Source organism: Poecilia reticulata, chromosome 6, assembly GCF_904066995.2.
Source record: "Poecilia reticulata chromosome 6, P_reticulata-male-v2, whole genome shotgun sequence".
Taxonomy (NCBI): domain Eukaryota; kingdom Metazoa; phylum Chordata; class Actinopteri; order Cyprinodontiformes; family Poeciliidae; genus Poecilia; species Poecilia reticulata.
This window is the reverse complement of record NC_088835.1, coordinates 1,542,199-1,567,464: the sequence shown is the minus strand read 5'-3', so window position 1 is coordinate 1,567,464 and position 25,266 is coordinate 1,542,199. Positions and strand designations below refer to the sequence as shown.

The 25,266-nt window shown below is 38.5% G+C and overlaps 1 protein-coding gene across 1 annotated transcript in view; it reads right to left on the bottom strand.

Moving 5' to 3' along the window:
- Positions 1-1,492: 1,492 nt before the first annotated feature.
- poc1b (POC1 centriolar protein B) overlaps positions 1,493-25,266 on the bottom strand; it is a 37,792-nt gene continuing 14,018 nt past the window's right edge. Inside the window, exons 11-12 of the mRNA XM_008410629.2 lie at positions 2,785-3,030; positions 1,493-1,739 (exon numbers count right to left, since the gene is read on the bottom strand). Coding sequence (XP_008408851.2) covers positions 1,581-1,739; positions 2,785-3,030 — 405 coding nt within the window. The 3' untranslated portion in view covers positions 1,493-1,580. The remainder of the gene's footprint in view (positions 1,740-2,784; positions 3,031-25,266) is intronic.

The window sequence follows — 25,266 nt, the reverse complement described above, 5'->3', positions numbered from 1 at the left end:
CTAACAGCACGTGATTTGTTAGCGCTGTGAAAATACTGGCTAATTACTAGCAGCTAATAGCAAATGATTCGTTAGCACTCTGGGAATACTGGCTAACTATTAGTGAAAAGCTAATAGAAATGATTTGTTAGCACCCTGAATACAACGGCTAACTACTAGTGGCTAACGGAAAACAATTTGTTCGCATTGTGAAAATACTGGGTTACCATTAGCAGATAACGGCAAACAATTTGTTAGCACTGTGAAGACACTGGCTAATCATTAACGGCTAGCAGTACAGTTAGCATCTGCTTTGTGAATTAGAATTGGTGTCAGATCTGAAGAGTGTACACTTACAAAGGACTTATCTTCTTAAAACTCACTGTTGAGTAAGAGCTTTTAAAAAAAAAAAACCTATATTGTAAAATACCAATATTTGTTCTTACTTATTTTAGAAAGTGAAAATAATGTAGATTAATTACACATATTGAAATATTCCAAGTCTTTATTTCATGTAATTTGGTGATTATGTTTTACAGATGATAAAAAACACATGTTCCATTTCATCTGCTGTTATTGGTTCACTGGGTTTTCAGCCGTCTAGCAGGAAATCTTAGAGCACTTCATGCTTCCTGCTTTATGGAGATCATGATTTCATTTTCCAGCAGGACTTGGTATTTCCCACGCTGCCAAAGGCACCAAAATGACTCGTTCACTTTCTGTGGTGTTCCTGCACTTGATTGGCCAGCAAACTAGCCTGACCTGAACCCCACAGAGACACTATAGACTAGTACCGTCAATGAGAAGATGAGAGACACCACACCCAACAATACAGATAAACTGAAGGCCGGTGTCAACACCTCTGGCATGCAGTCACCCAAATCTTTAGTTTTCTCCAAAGACTCTACATGAGAATCGAGTCACAACTTCATGAAACATGATAATATTACGACCAGTTAGAGGAAACAAGTTTGCAAAATAAAAATATTATGCAAAACCAAAGTCTATTTTGGTCTTAATAGCCTTAAAAAAGTGCAAGGTAGTATTTTATCTGTCAACATAATCATCAAAGGTTAATTTGAGGCAAAATGTGCCAAGTTTGATGTTTCTATAAATCAGAATTTTACAACAGACACAAAACATATTGATATATATAAAAATAAATAATAAAACTTTTTGCAGCACCAAACTGTAAAAAGCACCGGCTTATTTACAAGTCACCACATGTAAATGCTTGGAGGCGCTGCGGCAGATGGCCTGTTGTCACAGCAGGTTACACCTCAGCATGTCGGCTCAGACACAGATGGATGCTGGGTCGTACAGCTGATGTCAGTCAGAGGTGATGAAAGAAACACAGGGAAACATGTCGATCGCTCATACGCACAAGGAGATGCACCATAAATCACTGACTGCTGCCAGAATCCTGATTAACCCTCTGACCCCAGAAAAGGACCACCATCGTGTTGGTTTAAAAAAAACAAAACAAAAAAAACAAATAAATCACTCACACACATACCCATACATTCTTAATAGATATGAGAGAAGCCAGAGAGACACTCTGGCTGTTTATGCTTGAGAGATGAGGGGGCAGATGGGGATCCTTAAGTGAAATGAAAAAGGGACTCATCCGTCTCTTCGCTCGCCGTCCTAGATCTCTGTCCCGATGTCTTCAGGTCCTTCAGGATTTGAGACTGATGCAGGAGACACTCCTTCATCTTGTCCTCTGTTAGGGTGAGGCGCTCCTCCAGCACGGAAACGGTCTGCGCGGAGAGCAGGGGGGATTAGGGAGTACGATAATTATACAGCAGTCGCAGAATAATCACAAAGGCAGAAGCAAGTCGGACGGCCTGTGGAATCGGTACCATCATTGCTCTGGAAACAAAGCAAAGGCAGGAGATGCAGAAGAGGCTCTGTGGATGGATGACCTGGTTTACCTTTCTGAACAATTACTTTTACTTTTGTCGGCAGCATTTTTAATGCAATGAGTTTAGGGATGCACCAATCCGCTTTTTTCACTTCCGATACAGATATCTGAGGTTTAACACAGACTGATATTCATCTCATACAGAAAAGCAGAGGCGAAACTTAACTGACTTTACACTTTTTCCAGATTTTATTTGTGAAAAAGTTTGAAAAGTTGTGCATCATTTTCCTTTCACTTTGTGCTGATCTATCACTTTGAACCCTAACAAATCACGTGGCTGAAACGTGACAAAGCGTGAAAAGGTTAAAAAAGTTATCATGGGGCATTTTTAGGTTTGAACAAGTCAAATTTAAGACTTTTTAAAGCCACCTTGAATAAAATGTAAGACTGCGAAAGCTACAAGTATGGCTGATGGCTGGGAGATCCTACTGTATTACAACAGCAAAAATGGAAACTTCTGAGGTCTGTTTGTGGTTCTCTTATGCTTAGCTTAGAAGAAGCTAGCTAGTAAGCAAAGGTATATTGGCAGCTAATTATCAGTATCCTCAACTGCTTCGAGTCACAGAACGCAATGAAGATGTCTACACACGACTCAAATTTTGCCTGACAGAAAAGTCCCCAAAAAAAAAAAGGAAAAAAAAAACTACATATGAGAAAATATGAGATGAAATAGAAAGACGCTCATTTAATTAACGGCAAAAGATTGCACAGATATACCAACTGCTTTAGTGGGGTACATAATTTCTGATTCATTTCTACCCGATTAGTAATAATACAGCTAAATTTGGAAAAACAAAAAAAAAACCCTTCCACTGAAATGAGTCACAAATGTAGCCAAGAAGCTGCTTCTCAGCAGCTTTCAGATTTCCCCTCCAGCTGACCTGCGTGAGAACATCCAGCTGTCGAACAATGTGCTGCAGGGTGAAGTCCAGACTTGATGGACGACCGGGGAGAACGTCCAGTGGGCGGCTCTGCGTCGTGTCCTCTTCCACCGTCCTTCCTTTTCCTCTTCTCGGGCCGTCTGAGCCGGTCTGGTTCCCAGAAGTCGACCCTGCCCTGCTGGCACTTTCACCTCGGGTCCACGCTTCCACTCTCGGTCCGGTGACACGACGTGCCAGGAAGTCTGCCTGTGTGGGCGTCAAAAGCGGGAAAAACTAAAAGTTTTCAACTATTCAAGGATAAAAACACTTTTTGTAGAGACATTGGTGGGTGTTTAGCTTTCTTGTGTCTCAGAATCAACTCATCTAAGACACTTTTTCCAGCAATCAGTACTTGGACATTTACAGAAGTGTGAAGAAGTGTTTGCACTCTTCCTGATTTCCTTTTTTTTGCATGCTTGTCATACTTAAGTGTTTCAGAACTTCAAATCAATTTAAATATTAGTCAAAGACAACACAAGTAAACCCCAAATGCAATTTTTAAATTAAAGTTGTTTATTACTGAGGAGAAAAAAAAAATCAAACCATGATTTGATGGTTTGAAAGGAAGGCATATTGGCTTCCTTTCAAGAAGCCAATATGCCTTCAGCAGCTGTTATCTTCTTTCATACTAGTATAATTACCAAATCAATCACACCTTTCTCATCCGGATTAGGGCTGCACTGATCCACGTTTTTTCACTTCCAATACAATACACAAATGTCTTTGGTTCAGTATCAGCCAATACCAATCCGATATAGAAAATCAGCGCTCCATTGACTTAAAACATTTTGTTTTTTAAACACGGACAAATGTCCTGAATTGTAAACTTGGTAACTCTACACCAGTGCCACACACTTAAATGCAAGTGTGTATTCAAGTCTTGTAATAGCAAGACCAAGCTTGCCATTACAAGCTTGGTCAAACATGTAATAGCAAACACAACCTTTATTTCTTCAGTCAGCGCAATTAAGAGAATAGCAGCCAATGTAAAAGAAATAATAAAGAAAATGATAGAGATATTAATATCAGATCAGTTCATCTCTACTCTGGGCCGCCATCCAGCACAAGTTGGAAACGGCCAGAAAACAAACCTGCATCCTTCAGCAAAGGTGGGACATTTTACCACGCTGTTCACTCTGTTGGCCACCAGTACTAGTTAAGAGACTTTTAACTGATCTAGTGGACTATTTAAAATCTTGCGTTTTCCTTCATAGATATACACAAGAGGGGGCAAAAACATTTTTTAATATGCCACACACACTGGTGATAAAAACTGCTTCCTGTCTCGACATGCAAGAGACCTGGAGCTCATTGCAATCTGATAGACTGGAGTGATTGCATGTTAAATGTTGCTGGATCACAGAGCAAAACTGAATATCTGATGCCATCTTTATATAACACTTGCTTACAAAAGCAAGTTTAAACACGGTCATCCGTGTTTAAACTCCAGAAAGTGAAACGACATTGGGCGATAGTAGAGACTTCTGGTGGTGCAACAGGAGGAACAGAAGGGGGAAAATTAATGAGGGATGTGTCTGAGGGATGGGAGAGGAAGGAAGAGGAGGAGGAGGGGGTGTCACACATTCCTGGCCTAATGCACGGAGCAATCGATTCCAGCTTGCTTCCTGCACGCTGTCCTCACTTCAAAGGGAGACTTGTGAGGAGGCAGGAGAAGGAGGCCGATGGAGGGAGGAGAAGAAGGCAGGAGGAATGTGTTTTAAAGAAAGGAAGAGGCGGAAGGCTACACTAAAGTGAGAAGAGGAGAACAAAGCTGTCCGTGTGTGGCAGACAGTCTTCTTTGCTATCTCAGTTCATTTTTTCCTCCTTTTCCCCCATTTCTTCTCTTCATCCTTCATGAACTCCCTCCCCCTCTTCTCTCCTTGGCCACATCTGGCCAACATCTGCTCTGCTCATTTATGCCTAGCAGACCCAGGCCCTCATACCCTCACTCCCCCCTCCCTCTGCCAGGAAGTTTGGGTGTAATCAAACGTTTAACAGGCAAGGCAAGGCACCCCAGCTGGTTTTTGTGTCAATTGATGCAAAAAAAAAAAAAACACGCCAATGTTCAAACACATGTAGACAATCTGTGTATGCGGTATTAAACGGGCGGTGGAAAATGCACGCAACTGACATGCAAATTTGTCAAAAGAACATCTGAATTAAAAAACACATCGGGAACTAATTGGGGGGGACACAGTGGATGGGATGCACCACAGCAACAACATGAAGCAAATACCACCTTACTGCGCACTCAACCGAGCTCAAGCCTGACGTTGACAGAACCCTAAAGGTTTTAGGGGAGGTAAGAATTGTGCCTTCGAGGCTCCGCAGGAAGTCCGGAGTCATGGTTTGCTGTAACTGCACTTAATCGTGGCAGGAATGTCGTGTTGGCGTTGCTGCAAGTCAGGTTTCAAATGCAAAGGTGGGTGGAAGGAGCTGCTGTAATTTCAAAGGGGGAAGGAAGTGGGAGTGACATGCAGAACCAACAGTTTCGACACTCGTTCTGGTGCAACAGGGAAAAATCGCAAGTTTTCAAATGAATTAATAAGAAATAGACTGAGAAGCTCAACAGGGGAATCAGTTTATAATTAGAGGAATGGTGGTTTGACACCTAGCCAATCTATTTTCCCTTTTAGAATCCCCAACACTGATATTTTGTTTAAATGTACAACAAAGATTATCACAGAAGTCTGGTTAGATGATAAATATGAGAAATGTAAAAAAAACACCCTCTGTGGCATCTGTGTAGGTTTAAACGCTGCCATGTACAGTGCCTTGTAAAAGGGTTCCAGTCGCAGAAACCTTTTTTCACATTTTGTCACGTTGTAACCACAAACCTCAGTGTAATGTCATGTGGCAGACCAACCCAAAGCAGTGCATGATTCTTAAGAGGAAGGAAAGAATACCTGGTCCTCATAATTGTTTACAACTAAAACTCTAAAAACGTGTGGCACCAACTTGTAGAGGGGCATTTTTTAGTCAGGTCATAAATCTAGACTCTGCTCACGTTGGGAATCAATGCAACCGGTTGTAAGGGTAAGCAGTGTAACTGCTACTCTCACTGTGCGGCGCTGACAGTTGTGCGGTGGCTGCCCTTGCGGAGAAGAAGATTAGCTCATCAAACTTGCTAGTACTTATTCTGATCATGGGAAATGAAAGAACTTATCATGAGAAATGTAGACAATCAGTACGCTTCACTACTTATGAGACGAGACACGATACTGATTTTACAAGAACGAAACGGGACGAGATTTTAATATTACTTCAAAGATAACATTTATAGTTCAAAAAGAAGTATAAATCTGTAAAAATCTGCATTTTTACAGATTTTGCCACAAATTTAACAAACTAATCTTTCATTTTCTGATTTGTTTTCATCTCTTAGGACAGGTTTCTCACTATGCATGGTCTGCTGTACGAAGTTTCCCAGTTGCTACTGATAGAGTGAGCTGTGATTGTAGTGTAGCCTAACGTACCATTAGACATCCATTCAGTGGTTGTCATAACGATTCTTTCTGCCATGTTTTGCATCTAAACAACATGGAGTACTTACACAATTTCAGTGTCTCGTATGTCGCACTGTCACAATTTCGGGGTTCCACTTGGAACTTTAAATGCAACAAAGAAATGATATAAGTGTAGCTGGAGTATCTTCCATTTCAATTTCTTCAGGCAAAGCCACAGTGACCGTAACTGGCTAGTGCTCACAAGAAAGCATTAACCCCAACAAGACATATTGTGATAATATAAAATGCGTATATGAATTGATATAAGCATCTCTTATGAATACATATCAGCGATTCAGCAACATCACCCATCCTTAATTTGTCTGCTCTGACTCCAATGAGAGTTTGCATAAGACTTTGTTGACTTTGATTGATGTTGGTTCGACCAATCATTTAGTCTTTAATTTAATTCCTTATCAGGGAGAATTTGTAAGTATGCAGAGCTGATGGTGTGTTTCAGATCCTCAAAGCTCTGAAACACACCATCAAAAAGTGGGGGTGAAAAAATGTTAGCAAACTTGACATAAACTGTGGCATAATGTACCTCCAATATAAGTTCACACACTTTGCTGCAGTCAACAAAGGCCGAATATCCACCAACAAACCAGCGGCAGTTAAATGCTAATCAGTGTTGCGCTGATGCCGTTAAAAGCTCGACTGCAGCAGTATTACCTAAAATGGAATGGCTGTCAAAAGGCCTGTTCATGTTAGAACATTAACAGGGACTGTTTGAATGTTTTATGATCAAGAGAATTGTGAATAGCTTGCCCTCCGAGCCTAAATTATGTCGCAGCTGTCCGATCAAAAACATGATTACCATGAGAAGGAGATTTAGCTGAAACCTCCGGTACTCTGACTCCTCGAAAAAGGTCTTTGATCTTAAGTGAGGAGGTTTGTAAATGCAGCACCTCCTCTCACTAACCTGATGCCTCAACCACAACAAATTTACAATCTTGTTGTTCTCAATGAAAATCTATATTGTGATGCTTAATACTATTACTCATAACATGTCAATTTGAATAATTGAACACAACTTCCCGAATAATCTCTGAAATGGCTGCAACCTTAAAATATGGTGGATAATTACCACTGAGACTCTCCGATAAACACCTGATTAAACAAAATGAACCCAGCATTATTCAGCCTTATGATGCTCGGTATTTCTACAGTGATGCACATTTAAGATCGTTATGAATAGAAATAAAGACCTAAATCTTCACAGAAATCTGCAAACTTAGTCCAGTCAACTGGTGATAAATTTGATACATGTAAAAAAAGCCAGCAAGCTAGCCATGGTATGTTAGTGGTGAGTTACTAGTGGCCTCAACTGCTCAAGTCATAGAAAACAATGAATGAAGTGTCCGAGTGTGACTCAAACTTTTGCCTGATAAAATCCTGCAAGGACAAAAAAACAAAATAAAAAAACATAATATACAGAATTAAATAATCTTGTCAAGACAAGATCTAAGACCTGTGATTAACATATCGTCACCTCTTTACATAATTTTTTGCCAAAAGATGAATTAATCAAAAAAATAAATAAATAAATACTTCGGTCATTATTTTCTAAAGGTAACAATTTTAAAGGCTAACTTACTTTTCAGAATAAATTTAAGACATTTTAAGACCTTATTCTTAGGTACATAAAAATAGCACTAAGACTTTTTTAGGACGTGCAGACACCCTGTTATAAGATAGATGGGAAAATATTAAACCATTTTAAATGTAAGTGATATAGCATGAAGACAAAATGTTTTTGTTTTAATTAGATGACAAATCTATGGATTTGTATTTGGCTACAGCAAACTGTGTGTTTGCTGCAGTCAGTAGGAAAAAAAACACTTAATGGCAGTCCACTGCTGAGCAGGACATTTTGATTTTACCGTGTGGGTGGCTATCATGCGGATGTGAGAAGCAGACAGATAGGGGAGAATGAAGGCGGGTGGCAACAGAAGTGGATGTATTCACTTCCTCAAAACCACATGAACCTCCTCTCTGCTCGCCAACACTCTCTGAGCTCTTGCCATTGAAAAACAACAGTGCTGCTTCACCACTGACAAAAAAAAAAAATCTTTAGATATGGGTTCAAGCTTCCTTGTATAATCAGCTGCAGGAGCAGATACTGTGTACTGGTAGATAACAATTAGGTGTGGCACAGAGGAGTGAAAGACAAATCCTCTGATGTGGTGTTTTGGTGGGACTGGGAGGAAATGGAAGCTTTAGATCTCACCCCAACCTTCCATCTGACTTCCTTTTAAGGATCTTTTATTCATCCATTTTAAACACCTGCTTTGTCCTGCTCTGGATTGCAGGGGAGGGATATTTACTCTTTATGCAGCTACGTTTTTCCCCCATGCAAGCTCTACAAGAATGAGTAAATCATAATTACAGATTTACAGGTATGTTCAGGACAGCTTCTCTTTGCCAATCCAGTTGATTGCGTGTGGATAAATGTAATATGGGAGCCACATTAGACTCAGGCACACATGAAAACCACGAGTCAAACATGGAAGAAACTGTTCAACAATTACAGATTCTTTAGAACCCATTCCTAAAAATGTGTTTAATAAACCTTGTCTTGCTCTCTGGACCTGATACGCAGCCAAATGTTTATCACTTTCTTCAAAGCCATGCTGATGATACTCAGATATACATGCAATCAAAGTGCAACTCTAGTTGCGTTTCCATTGAACATATAATTGGACAATTTAACATCTTAAAAATAAATTTGCGTAATGGGAAAACGGAAATTTTGAAAAAACAAATTTTTTGATAAAAGGTTTAGGCCGTAACAAAATTGGTTTATTTTGAGAAAACTGCAATGGAAACACTTTTTTTGAATCACATGGGTCACGTGAGCAACAACCGGATGTTGCCACCGACACAAACCACGAAGAAGAAGACGACAGGAAGTAGCTGGAGGATCATGGTGCGGCAAGTTTTTTAAAGACTTATTGCTTAAATATACTCATTCACATCAATTGTATTTTTTCGACATTAGTGGAATATTGACAGAGTTTTGCTCGCATTTGTAATGGAAATGCAGCTACTTATAACAACTCAATAATGCAGGAAGAAGCTGGACCATTCAGCAGCAAAAAGTTAAAGTGAGGATTACAACATTAAAAACACGACTGGTGTGGTCCAGTTAAGTCTTGCTGTAGGGTGATGGTGTTCTCATGAGAAAAGAGCCTTCATGAGAAGAAACAAAAACCCGAATACATCTGGATATATTCACAAATGATAAAAACTGTTTCGGGTAAGATGTATTGAATAACCTACAAGACACCTAAGTTCCTTAAGACAGGCTTGAGGGACAAATTAATTTGATTTGCTTTACGTATTTGCTACAACACAGTCCAGACAAAAGGCTGCTGCATATTTTCTACAAAATGACTAAACAAAGGTTTGGTTCATACATGCCATGTACCAACAGATGGGGGTGGGGGAACAGCTAGTATATCACAAGCATTAATTAGAACACTGGGTACTGTTACTCATCAAGGGAGGATTTGTTGAGAGAGCTTCCAGCTGGGTGAAGTGAGTTTGGGTTGTCAGTGGTAGTTGCTGAGTGAGGACTCAGATATGTGTGCCTGTGAGTTTCTGCCTGCTGATTAAAACTGGCAGCCAGTACCAGCTGTAACTTGGTGTTCTTGGGAAAAAACTATTACTTTGTGCAAGTTTGTGTTTTAGGATTAAAAAAACAAAACAAAAAAAATCACCAACAACTGGGGTTTGAAACTCAGGCCCAGATGCTCTGATTTCAATTCACAAAATTCTGTTTAGAGACCACATGCACAGCATCCAGCAACCAGACATCACTCAAGTGGTCCACTGGCTTTCTATCATCGGTACACACATAAGCTCGCATGCACACACAGTGACTAACGCCACCCACCCAAACGCTCCTCACGCTGAGACCTATTGCAACAGTGTTCCACACTGGCTCAGCTGTTGCATAACAGCGTCAGCTTCTGTTTGAGAATTTATGCAAAAATGCTGCTTCTGCCTCAAAGTGAGGAACTGACCCGGATGGCAGGCCTGAAAGATGTGTGAAGCATGGCAGATGGGGAAAGACGATGCGAGTGCGCAAGAGGAAGGGAGACATTTCGATCATATAAAGGGTATATGTTAAACATATTACATACCTCTAAGCTAAAGTTGTACAGTCAGATCTAGTGGAGAAGTAATGATGTTATGTATCTACAATAAAAATTGTACTTATGATGGATTCTATTTGGGAGGGGGGGATAATTATCTGGAATGCTCCCCCGAAGTCGGATTTCTCTCGGGAAGTTGAAGATTTTTCTTAGGGCCAACAGTATGGCCACTCCTTGAATCCACAAGTTGTGGTGGAAACATGTTTATTTTACAAGACACACTTGTGAGAGGACGTCTAAAATGTTACATGATGCGCCTGCAACTTTAAACTGAACAAATTAAAAGTGGTGTTTGCTTAAAGTGATGTTCCATGTTGGGCACCAAGTCACCATGTTGAAATCCCCAAACCCAACTGCCATATCAAACAAGTTTCTAGAATTTTCTTCTTTCATCAGAATATTGCCAAAATTATAAGTGTCCTGTCCAGGAGTGACCCTGAAAAATTAGTTCATACATTTGTTACCACAAGTTTGGACTAGTATAAGTCCAAACTTATACTAGTCTATAAGTTTGGACTTATAGACTAGTATAAGTATAGACTAGTATAAGTCGACAAAAAAAGCCTTGATTTGATCCAAAAAGCTGCAGGAAGAATTCTAATGAAAAATAAAAAAATAGAGATTATATTTTAGCTACTTTTCAATGTTAAAAATTTAAGATTCTCCTATTCATGATAATGCCCTTAATAATGAAGCAACAGCAACAGTCATAATGTAACACATTCGAGCTAACAAGGGTTAATTATCGGATGTAAAAAAAAAATTTAAAAAAAAAAAAACCCCAAAAAAACTGAGGTTTTGGCAAAGGTAAATTTTTTTTTAATATACTGTACGGCTGTGTTTGGTGAATCAGATGGTAGCAAAAATAGATGTTTTGTGGTACAAAAAAATAAAAAAAACACTTCTCTGCTAAATGAACAATATTAGGTTGAGGCAAACATATATAACCACACTATTTGTTGTACATGTGCTAATTTGAACTGTGGAGGTGGACTATTAACGATAAGCACACAATACCTGCATCGACAGGGTTACAGGTTACCATTTATGCTAAAAGTAGAGGCAATTTGGGCCACAAAGGGCCTGGATGAGAGCACACTCCAAAAGGAGGTCGTTCAGCATTCACTGCTTTCACAAGGCCCTTAGTGCGTAGGTGCGTTGTTGGTCATGAAGTGGAATTATCACCGTCCTGTAATCTGGAAACACATTCAATTCATCCACTTCTTCAAAGAGGATGAGTCACAGTGAACAACGAAAAAAAAAAAAAAAGTCATGAACTGGCAAAAAAGAACCCTATTATCATTATCCATTGTGTGGTTTAAAAGCAACGGTCTAATGTCCACAAAAAACAAGGTACAAGCTAATATTAGTCTGATCCAACGTCAACAGCAGCGGCAAATGACTAAACAAAGATAGCGTTGCTTGAAGAGCATTTAAAGCTAAGTGGAGATTCTAAATAAACTGTGTGTCTCTTTGTTTTAGCCCTATAATTTACTCCCAGGATGTCATGTGCTCACCTGCTGCCCAGATGCAAAAGTTAACATGTCCTCGTCTAACCTGGACAAGATGAAAGGAAAACAAAATTACTGTGACTATGAAAGACTGACTGCTACCAACAGAAACCAACAGCTCAGGTTGTCAGGTTTGTTTGGAATCTGAAACAGAGTGGGCTGACAACCCACTTGAATATCTTAGAGTATGATATTTACATTCAGCCATGTATAATTTTCATTTCAGACAAAAGTTTCTGTCTGACTTAAAGGGGCAATATTATGTAAGACGGACTTTTGTGAGCTTTACATCATGTTATATTTCCTCATAAAACATATCTGGAGTGTTGCTTTGATTCTTTCATGCATGCTTGAGAAATCCTTTAATCTCCCGCAGCAACCAATCATCTGTGCAAAACGTTTGGTTGAACTTAGCACCGTCTTTGTGACTCCCCCACTGGCTCTTTCAGACTAGCCAGCAGCAATTAGCAAACATGAACTGCGAATCTGCTGACCTCATTATAGAAGCTACTTCTCAGTGCAATGCTGGCAAATACTTTGTTAAAAAGTTAATAGAGGATCCATGTTGTGATGAAGATGGAGTTTCAGAAAGAGCCCCAATTTCAAGGCGCTAAATTACAAAGTCAAATTTCTTTTAAGTCATATTTAATATACTGAAGGTAACATAGTCACTTGATTGTGCTATGATACTATATGGCTGGAAAATACATAATACAGCCCCTGTAAGCAAACCCACAATTTAGTAACTGTTACATAATATTTGTAAAATAAATGGCTTTCTGCATGTTTGCTATTGAACAGATGCTTTGTCTACTAGACCAACAATACCTCGACAGGCTTCTAAAATTCCAATGAGGAAAATGACACAAAAAGTATACTTTATAAGATTTTCTTAATGAAAAATATAAAAACAAAAGAAAAATTCCAGCAAAAGAGAAAAAAAAAATTTATTCTGATATCCTCCACGGATGATCAGAAATTTCAATTTTATTGTGCCCTATAAAAGGTTGAGCAATTATTTGATTGCAAGTCTGCTTTGCAGACCAATGAACCAAGTAGACGTACATGCATCACTTAGAGGATGGCATTGTTTGGGTTAAACTAGTTAGGGAAAATGTGTATTCATTGTGTGTCTCTGTACTTTGAAGAAGTTCTTCAGCGGTACGTACATCTCTCAATGGTTCCAATTACATATTGCATGAGAAAACTTGTGAATCATTAACATGGAACATACCAAGGTCCTGTCAAGGTTTTCTCCAAACAAAAGATAAGAGAGCAAATAAAAGGTAACCTGCAGCCACCGGGATTAAGGTTTTACACCAAAGGTTAGGGTCAACTGAGTAGTTGATTAGAAAAGACAAAGTTCTACATATTGATTCTCTTATGGGCAAAAACCTCATCATATTCAGTCTTCACTTTAATCTTCGATGTAAGGAACACGTTTACCTCCGTGGGCTATAATTTACCAGCCGTCCACATGACAAATACAATTACTGTGGAGTGAGCATATGGGAGTAATAAAACCCCCGTCACTTAGACCTAAGCATCGGTGAACACACTTAGACATGATAACCCCACTGCAAATACGCCCACACACAAATACAGCTCACAAGGCCAGTTATTGCCAACTATAGTAAAAAGGTTTTTACAACATCTTCATGCCATGTTAGAGAGAAATTAACTTTCTTATATAAAAAGGTCAATGTATGTATGGATGGATTATGGTGGCCCTGAAGTGCAAACCACTTCAACAAATCATTAAACAATTACAAATTTTAAATCGCAATATCGTCAATGTTCATATAACCAAAAACTGTGCTAAAGCCAGAATAAGTTCTTGTTCTAAAGCCAAAAGTGAAAATGTCCAATCAGCGATGTCTTATGCGTTCACACCAAACACGTTTTGAGTGTCGGGCGCGTCTGGTTTACATTCAAAGTCTGTGTGTGATTTGAAGTGTTTGACTCAAATGCTCAAAACATGTCTGACAAACAGGCCGGCACTGAAAAACCACGTCTAGAGAAATTTTTGCACGTCTGATGTGCCCGCGACGCATTTCCACATAGACTTTGAATGTAAACCAGATGCTCCTGACGCTCAAAACAAGTTTGATGTGAACACACCATCAACATTTAAACATCATCAGCATTTAAAGTGCTATGTGTCAAACTTGAAGTGTCGGATGCTTTTTTGATGCACGCAAGACGTTTGGTGTATGAACACACCATTAGGTTACACTGTGACCTACTTCTTCTGTTTTTTTAAATATGTAGTTGTGGCTTATTTAATGTCGTGTTTTATTAATTTGTAGTTGTGCTTAGTGATTTGTCGAAGTGGTTTGCACTTTTGAGTCACCATATTGAATGAATGAATGAATAGACAGACAAATGTGCCAGCAGAGCTTATTGCTAAATGCAGACAGAAACCACTTGACAAAAATTTCAACAGGCAAAATGTCTACAACTCTGCATGATTGCTATGTGAAATATGCTTTGAATGGATTAATGTCCTGCAGCAGGGTTTCGTAAAACACGTTTCTTCTAGAGAGGAAATTAGGATTTTACTTTAATTTTCAAAGGCCTCTTTTTCAGCCGTTTCTTTCCCACCAACACCTCAAGTCAAGGCAAATCCCTTCACAGTGAGGAAGTGAATGGGCGTCATTGTGGCTTTGAGAGGGATTAACCTATTTTAAAGCCCCTTACAAAGATTTGCTGACATTATTCACATTTTATTAGACATTCTCACCTACACCTACACACCCGGGGTAAAATCGAAAACCTTGAGCCATGAAATAAGGAATAAATCTTAAGCTGGAGAACATTTCAAAAGTGGTTGGCCTCGCTCAAGTTTAAGTGTTGGGAAATGGAAACAATAAGGGAACAGAACTGACCTAAAGCAGGGGTGTCCAAACGGTCACATGGTCCACCAAGAAATTTTGCTAATTTTTTAGGTATCTACTGCAACCCCCCCCCCCAAAAGAAAAACCCCCAAAAAACAAAAAACAAAATATTGTCAATTTTGAGCTATAAAATTAGGATTTAGGTTACTCTTTTTTTTTTTTTTAATGCTTACTGTATTTAACCAAGTTTAATAAAGTAATTAAAACATATATGGGTGCAGAAAATACAGCTTTTGACTCAAACTCATCCATCAGTGATGAGGTCCTAGCAAGAAAAAGCATGAAGCCTGGTTATTTAAATATGAATAATTAGTGCTGTTGACAACATTTTCAGTTGCAAGAAGATTTTACTTTGTCTATGCTAATTTTGCTATAATTAGAAATAGAAAGTTTCAATTTGTATTTGATGTATTTTGGGCAAATTGTATCATTCTTGAATTGAAGTTAAGGGCCACACACACATCAGTCCAGTGGCCACAAATGGACCCCAGGAAACACTCTGGCCAATTTATTTTTGAAAATTTAAAATGTCTTCCATTTCCGGTGTTAAATGTTCATTCAAATTTAAAGTTTATTCATCTTTGAGGATGTGTCCCTGCATTATTATTATTCCAATAGCATTATATTACATGGAGATGGTCACAAAACAATATTACAATAACTTATGGAACAATTTATCATCCAGCAAAACTTGTTATTGTCACAGGCTCGTTGGGGAAGTTAAGCTTCACAATCATTTTAACAAATTACTGTAGTAATTCTGAGCGTTTTAATTAGTATGCTGGTCCACCTCACGAGAGCCGTTTCAGATTAGCACAGTAGGTAATGCTGCAACTAAATACACCTTTTTTCTTCATGTAAGCAGCAACAGTTTTTAAACTGACCTCGCAAACTCAAATGTCCCCAGCAATACACAGAGCTAAGTGGCAGCAGGTGGCTGGAACAACGTCTGACAGGGTTAAACAGGATGCAATTAGTGCATACATCATTGAGCGCAATCACAGAGCGAAAGACTAAAGGAATTGCTAAAGGTTGTCTGCTTGATTGACAGTACTGGCGGCGGGGGGGGTCGGAGGTCATGCTGAGCCTTTGCCCTTCTCTTTGCAGGCAGGAGGGAGCTGAGAAAGCTGCTCCAGGCCCCAGCAGCCACAGGTGGGCTTTGTGGTCTGTCATCATGCGTTCTGTGCCGCCAAGATTCCGCCATTTCACAAGCAAGAAGCTAACTTTTTTTTTTATGCATGTGCCCTTTCTTGATGTTATCTTCACTATTGTGTTTGTACAATCGACAACTTTTGCAACGGTGTAGACGGTCAATATGCCAACATTATGCATTAAGTAGCAGAAAGGAGCAACAGGAAAACGGTCTGGTGGAATCAGAGGAAAGGACTTTTAAATAACACAATGTAATAAACACTAAAAAGAAGAAATATAAATGGATATCCATTCATATGCAAAGGATGCTCAATTTGAGACATAATGTGCCTCTCTATTAAAATCAAATCTCAGCTTCACAAAGGTTAGATAAGGTCAAAGTTATTTTCCTAATTAGCTTCTCTGCAGTTGGACACTAATCCCTGTCTACCAACCTGTAAGCTGTGTGTTTTACAATGCTGCCAAAAACAAAGATTAACAATTAAGTTGACTGTGCTCAACTATGCTTTACTGTCCATCTAAAGTAGAAAATTTGTCCAACATAATTCCCACCATCCGCACTGGGGACTCAGCAATCCATGTTGCACTGACGGATAACTCATGCTTTCCATCTGGGACATGTACTGATGATTCATAAGTTTCAATAGCACTGTGATATTGTACACCAAGAATGTCTATGGATAAGTTTAAAGCAAACAGAGCCTGGAGTGGGTGTTGGATATGTGGGTGAATAAAAAAAAAAAAAAATCTACTTCAGCTTTTTTTTTTTAAACAGGATTAGTTGGCAGATGGGGTGTTGATTTGGTAACCCTAGTGAAATACCCACGCCAACAACTCCTCACACATAAGACAGGCGTTCACATTAATGTAGGCGTTCAGCCTAACCAGCACAAAGATTTTTAATGTTAGATCCAATGTGTGCTGCTAAAATATATTATCTGCTTTCTATCTTCTGCTGCAGACAAATAGATTTTAATAACCTTGCTGAAGTTAAGTAACCTATTTAAGACATACTAAAATGAGAACATTTATTCATCTGTTGTTGAAACTATGCTAATGGGTGTATTTTATTAGAGAAGCACCAATCTGATATTAATACCTGTATCAGGACCGATATTTAAAGAAATTCTAGATTGGATATCAGTAGCAGTGCTCCTGATCCATAAGAGCAGATCTACTTTTTTTTTTCATTTTTGATACCAATACAGATATATGAGGTTTAGTATTGGCCGATACCGATCCGATATAGAAAAACACTGCTGAGTACTGTACTGAATTCTGAATTATTTGATAACAGCACAGCACATTTAAATACAACAATAGATTCACAAGCTTGGTCAACCCATGTACAAACACCCAACTTGAATTTGTTCAGTCAGTGCAGTTACGAGTAAGAACAGCCAATTTAACATAAAAAATAAAGAGAAACTGATAAAAACAATATTTTGACTACCTAGGTCAAACTTGTAAAAATAAACTGCAACAGCAACAAACCTTCTTTCAAATGGTTCAGAAAGTGCAATTGGGAATTCTAAGTATAATATGAAATAAATAAGAAAGCATGGTGTCGCTCAGAGCACAAAGCATAGAATTAGTCTGAATAGATCTGGTCTCATTGTCACTGATACCTCATCTACAATTTCTGTCAAAATATAAGGACCGTTAGAGATATTAATATCGGATTGGTGCGTCTCTAAATTGGTGAGAGTAAACTGGAATCAAACTCACAACTTTCCCTTTTCCTATGGTGCCACAGCGGCTTCACTGGTAAATGCAGCAACAGTCTCCTTACAAAGGCCAGCCGTGTCAAACTGAAAGTGATTCATGTTGTTGTTTTTGTGCAAGGATTTCTCTTACACAAAAACCGAGATGACCCTGACGCATTCGGTTCGTAGACCGCCCAATGAAAACAGGTTAAGGCCCAAAAGGCATAATGTCAACCAGATGTTGGTCTTATTTAACCAACAAATGAAACCAAATGAACCAAACGGAAAGTCGCAGTAATTACATTCTGCTCCCTAATCCATTTTGCCCGTGCAAAATTCAGAGATCCCTTGTTGGCCAGGCTTGTTTCAATCGCCCTCACATGAGCTGTTCCAAACATAGCAGCTGCTGTGTGTCACAAGATCAGAGTTTTCTAACGCAGGACATCGATGTCAGTTCAGACTGAGGCTTCTGAAGAAGTGTAATAATTTTATTAAAGCAGCGCAGGGATTTTCTAAAGTGCTTTACTGCAGAGAAAGAAATGAATGGGTGACTTCCTTTCATTACATTAGGTATCAGACTTCCTTTCATTAGGCCTTCTGAAGTGATCGAATGCAGTTGGTCACGAGGGACGTTCGCCTTCACATTCATAGTTCTCTTTATTTTTGTACAAAGGCACAGAACTATATTAAAGATGGTTAAATATTTTACTCATTTTAAGTGAGTACGATGCATTTTAGCAACCTTAGCTCAATTCTTTTGTTTTAAGATAAATGTTAGAAAGTTTACGGAAAGGACCTTAAATCTTCAGTATGTGGTCATTCAGTGTTGCAGGCTGCCGGACAGCAGAATGGCACACACAGCCGAAACAGACTGAAACTTTCCACTGAAACCTGCAGTGGAATCCATCACAAAGCACTTGTGGACATTAAAACTTTCTTCAACCAATTGGTGTGGCTGACGGAAAAAAATATGTTGAAAGGCAAAAAATGTTGCAATCCACTTTTTGTTTCAAACATATTTTTGACCGAGATCTGTCTCAGTTTCAAAGAATAGGCAAAAGTTAAAGATCTTGTCCTAGCTACATTTTTTAAACCATAAAGTAAAATGTCTGAAGAGAAATGCATAAAATCAACAAATGTGGAAAACTTTTTTCAAATTAAAGTAGTAATTTTAGCATTTACTTTTATCATTTCCTTTTTATTCTCGTTTTTTTTTTTTTTTTTTTTAAAGATCAGCTATGTCCCTTGCTTTGTTAGCCACATTTGGTAACATTTAAGCTGAATTTATTATTATGTGAACCACACTGGTGCCTACATTACAGTCTCAGATGACTAAACAACATTAAAAAAATGTATGCATGTATGTAAAGCTATTATTTTCTATCTTTTTAAATATATATATATATATATATATATTTAATGTCAAACTGGAAATACATGGTGTGGTACATTACATTAATGAAAGAGAAAAAAATGTAAAAGGCTATAATTTTCTGCCTCCAATGATTATATTAGTACTTTTTCTCTTAAGAATAGTTATGTAATTTAAAGCAAATCATTCAATGGCTGTTTTGTAACTAAGAACAAAAATTAAAAATCAAACAACTGCTGGAATACAAAGAAAGAAATTGACATAGCAGGAATAAGTCATTAACGATGAATGTTTGATTTTTTGTTGAAATGTCACATTACTCTGAAAAAAACTGAATCCAAATCAGACCAGCATGGCATACGTAACTATATTGTGAACTTTAGTGAATGTTGCACATGGAAGACAGCAGGAAGGAAATCCTATGTAATCTTCTTCACACATATCCAACAATCATCGTGACTCGTACCCTTCAACCTGAGAGGAAGCCAAGCATCAGACTGCTGGGCAGATAAACAACTCACAGGGAGATCAAGACGAAAGAGTGTCAACAGGAAGCATGCCCATGCTGAGGAAAATCAGAGAAAATATGTAAATATTAGATTTTCACTTCCTGCAGTTACAATGTAAGCAATCTTGTACCTTCTTCACGGACAATCAAGCCAAAAAAAATTATTAAAAAATCCAATAAAACATGAAAAATCTACTCAAATAATACCGTTTTATTAAAGCCAAAAGTAATTGTATCTATGAGAGTTATTGGGATGAGCTGCTCCGCCGCACATGCCTGCTAATCGCTTCTGGCATTCAAGCTAATACCAATGAGTCTGCAAAGAACCTGTGGGAAACTCATTCGCCATTGAGAACAACTTTTTCTTAATTGCCAGCAGTCGAGTTTTAAAACCACATAAGCTCTCGCACTATGCTAACAACCCAAGCTTTCCGTTCCCACGGAGACCGCACTAAAGGCCACCCCAAAGCTCTTCAGGCGTCTTTTAGCCAACGTCCTTACTTCTGAACCTTGAAAAACAAACAATCAAACAAAACTCATAATCACCCAACAAAAACGTCCCTGTGCTCCAGACCTGGAACACAGGGTGGTGGACATAATCACAGCTTTTGGCGGAAACGTCAGCATTTCTTGGCTGAATTGATTTTAGATCTGATTAAAGCCGAACGTGAGATATTCAAAAGCCCTGAAACTTCAGAGCAAAAAATGTGACAAAACATGTTTGGTGGAAGCTGTAATATAATCCTTAAGTATTTCATAAAGTGGGTATGCCAGCACACAATCCACAGAACGCAGTGTGTGTACAGGGAAGAGTACATGAACAATAACAGCCTAAGGTCAAGAGGTCAATCAGCTACTACACAAGATTAACAGAATGCAAAAAGATACTAAAGTAAAGTCTAACCAAAATATATTTTAAAAATTGACAAAGATTCCATAAAAACATAGAAGCAAACTTACAGATCAGATGGGGTTCAAACGCTCTGAAAGTTGATGGTTTAACAGCCAAGTGTCACGGTTTCAGTTGGTGAACTAAACACAGCCGCTTGTAACAAGTTCCAGTTTGGATTCAGAAGTAGTTTCATCCAATCAGACAAACTTTTCACCAGAGGAATACAGTCAGAGAATCCTGTTGATCATGACAGAGGGCAGCCTGGGTGCAGAGGCTATAAGAAGTGGTAACGGAAAGAGTACAACAGTCTTACTTAAACTTGAACTTGTATTTGAATGTAAGCCCGTTTCAATCTGTTAATATCAGAATTTGATTGTTTTCATTTGATAAATCTTCACATAGTCACCAGTCAGTCACTGTATTCTGTTGTCCTTTCATTACTTATGTAGCATGCCAGCACAGTAGCAATATTAGATTATGGATTGGAATTTGGTTTACTGAAAAATTCCAAATACTGGACAATACTGACAAAAAAAAAAAAAACCTTCAACAAGAAAGCTGAAGATCAAGAAGAATTTTAAGATTAACAATAATAGTGAAGAGATGGATTCATCCAAGTCAACAAAAGTCTGGCTTGACCAGAAGAAAATCACAGTTCAGAGAAGTAAATATGAAAATATCTGTGGGGGGACCTGAAATGAAATTAGGGATAAACTAGAAATACTTTCACAATCTGATATATTTAGAAACTTTGCGGAGCAAAAAGTCAAAAAGATGTGCTGAGGTGTGCTGACTGACTTCTACGCAAGAAGCCTAAGTTCTGAAATTAGATCATAAAATGGTTCAAAAAGGACAAACTTACAAACAAGTTTTTGAACTGTAATTTTTCTTTATTTTATTTTAAACATCTTAGTCTTAATTTTTACTTGACAAAATATGGCACTTTAACTGGAATGTAGTTTACTACATCCACTCCGCAGGAAGAAAAAAAGCAGATCATCTTCTAATATTTTGGCTAATATCACTCAGTAAAATTCTCCTCTCTACAGATTTCAGAGCTTAATTTACAGAGGATAACATGAGGTTGAGTTTGTGGTTAATCTGGAGCTCAGTGTTGGTACAATTTGAAAGAAGGTTTTCTCTGCTCCCATGATATTTGTTTTCTCAGTTCTTTCTTAGAATTCCTGGTAAAGAATTAGACATTACATTCTATCCTCATCTAAACATGGCAGTTTACAGCAAGAGTCTTCAAGAGACAGAAAAATGAACCTAACACAGATGATTATTCTCTATGCAAACAAGTCCAAAATGCCAGTGGAGGAAAATAAAAAATAAATTTCTACAAGTTGATTAAAGGTACAGCACACCTCTGCTTCCCTTTGTCCACAGAATTACAGGTAAATCCCTCTCAATGTTGGGGGGAAAAAATGGAGAGCTCAGAAAAATCAATGGCTTATTTTTTCTGCAAACCTAGATGAGGCGTACAGAAATAAACCCAGCAAGCAGCGGAGCCATGAGGCGTCTGATCTGCCTACGCGGTTCACCGGGCCACATCCTCTCTGCCTCCACTAAGGCAGAAAATAGCATCAGCCAGCAGCCCTGCCAGACATTAAGGTAGTCTGTTATTTCCACAGGCAGCACACACACACACACACGCACACACACACACACACACGCACACACACACACACACACACACACACACACACAGTTTCTCTAACACTGGCTTTAGCAGCAGCCTTCCAAAGTCATTCTGTGGAGGTTATCAATAGACCTCCTACCTGTAGAAATATGTAAAAATAAGCCGCTTTTTGAACTGCAACTAAACTCTATTTGTTTTTTCCACCCTAAAATGTACAAAAATGAAATGAATAAAAATAAATTCTCTAAATTAGGTTTGGGTAATTTGGGATCAGAGGTAGGCATTTATCCTACCTCTTATCCTACCTCTTCCCAAAATGCGACTGGAATTTATCTGAACAAATTTATCTGAAATTTGTTCAGATAAATTTCAATTAATAATGTTAAAAAAAATGCAACAGGATTGTGGCCTGGTTTAATGTACGATTCTAATGAACAGCACAGTATCAGAGTATGGTGTGAGCTGGATGGCTTCATTACCAAATAAATTTGTTTAATTTTGTTAATATAAATGTAGTTGACCCAAAGCACCATCCCGTGTTCATGGCATAATTCCTGCTCAGTAGTCTAAGTGACTGACTTCCTGTTTTCTGCTGGTTAAGCTTCAGTTTCAGCCACTCAGTGTCTTTGCCAAACTGCCTGAACTTCACTCTTTTCCTGACAGTTTTAAGGAAAGATTAAAATAGAAATCAAAAAGATCAGGAATCTTGTGTTTAGCTATATTTCATCTTGCCAGAAAAATACAGGCGAAGCGATGAAAACATCCCATCCCAGGTCTATTTTCATCCCTCGACGCCGAACCAAAACCACGTCCCTGAGCAAAAAGAGGAAAAGCGACACAACATGGCTTGCCTTTCAGGTGTCCCGGTAATACCTGTAAATAAACCTGCCTGCCTATTTTTAGCCCTGTGCATGTACTGACTGTCAGCACGTTCCCCCCACAAGTCCCCTAGGATACACGCTGTACCCTTGAGAAAGCACAAGATCCTTGTGGCTGATGGCATGGACAGCCATGGCAGATGACAAGAGGATCAGCAATATTAGTAACCAAATTAATTATAAGGAACATTCTTATCTGCTTTTGACAAGTGAGAACTTGTTTAAAAGAAAAATAGTTTTCTCTAGAAATGCATTACATTTTTCTATTACAATTACAAGCAGATGCATCTGTGGAGAAAACTTAAAGTTTAGAAAAGTAGCATTTATTGGTCAGAATGGAAGCATCTCAAACAAAGCAGAGAAAAACTACTATGTGTAAAATGAGAAGAGTGATTGGATAAAGAAAATAAAGTTACAGACATAAGAATAAATATAAGAAATGAGCATAAGCGTCTCAAAACAAAACGCTTTACACTTGATTTCACATTTTCAGAAACCGACTGAATGAACCTGCACTACAACAACTCCTGTATTGAGACAATTCTGAAAATTTCCCAAAATGCGACTGGAATATCCATTTAATACTCTTGCAGCTATAAAGCAGGAAAACTGTAAAAATGTGTTTCAATCCTCAGCTTCATGTTGGAGTAATGTGCCAAAAACTGTTTCTCAACTGGTTTGGCTCGTACCACTTAAGTCTTTAATGTGTTGCTGGGCGGCCCAGGGTTTTCTCCAGCTGTCAGTCAACTTGAAATTATGAAAGCGTGAAGGAAATTCGCCAAAAACATTTCCTCTTGGAAGCACAAGGACAGCCATGACTTGCAAGCAAAAGAAGGGCCACTTATCATCCTTTTAAAAAGGTAACACCGTCATAAAACAACAAGCTACAACATGTCTGTTGCTAAAATAACGTTCAACAGCTACTGATGCTAGTTTTTTTTGTTTTTTTTACCTATGAGACTGACAAAAAGGAAAAGCCAAAAAATGTAGATGCCTGCGTTTATGGAACAGTTAGCATCTTAAAGTCGTTTATTAGCCATTAAAAGGCTCAGTACCATTTCAGTTTCTCCAACAGCAACGTTGCACAAGGTAACGGAATCTATTTAACTATTAGCAATTTACCATTAGTCAAAATTCTCACACACACACACAAACGCATGTGCACACACACACACACACACACACACACACACCACACGCGATACAACAGAAAACGTCCAGTCAGAACGTAAGCTGACGAAGAAGAAATACAAGTGGGCAGAGATGTGTTGATTTCCTTCTGTGAATAATTTATCCCTCACAGAAAACAAGGACACAGAAACTGCATTGGTATTCTGGTGAGAAAAACACTTTAGTCTTTCTTTCCAATGCTTTTCCTCTGATTCTTTTGAGTAGATGCCTATGAACCAGTGCATTAAAAAACATATATCTGACCAGGTATTCAGCTGAGCTCAAAATAGCATGAAGAGAAGCACGTGGTTGTCCATGAGGGTCAGCCGGCTCGAGGACACTGAGAGGAATGTCAAGATATTAATGGAGACTTATGTGGCAATGCATGCCACATTTTTTAGGTATGCATTTGTGAAATGTTTCACTTTTCTTTCACTTTCCAAGTACCTGGTGGTTTCCATGTTTACATTTCCTAAAGAATTTGTGCTCATCGTCTTCTTCAGAGGTTTTTCATGCAATTTCCTTCAATGGTTCTCGGTGTAGCGCCACCACAGGCAAGGAGGTATACAGGTTGTCCAAAGGGTTTGTTTCATTTGGCACAATGCAGTGTGAAAGCAAATCGCACCAGCTGAACATGTAACAAATATTGCAGTTTTGGTCCCAATTCGAGCAGTTACCATTAGAGGTTCTTGATCAGAATTCAGTGAAATTACTGAATACTCCATCAATCATATTATCTATGTGTCTATTGCGTTTTTGATTTATTGGCCAGCCCTCTGTTAGGGTGTGAGAAGAAGTTAACACAGTACTGTACTGGAACTTGAATTATAAAAAAAATTCAACTGTTATTTTTGCAGACAACAGCTCCAACAACAGAATCACAGCCTTTTGTGTTTATTTCAAAACATTCCACATTTAGATATGAAATCATCCGACTCACTCCTATTATAACATCACATTTCACATGTAACGCAGTAAAACATCATGTGAAGTGCCTACATGTTCCCATCTATTTTTAAACTGCTAAAAATAAAAAATGCACAGCAGGC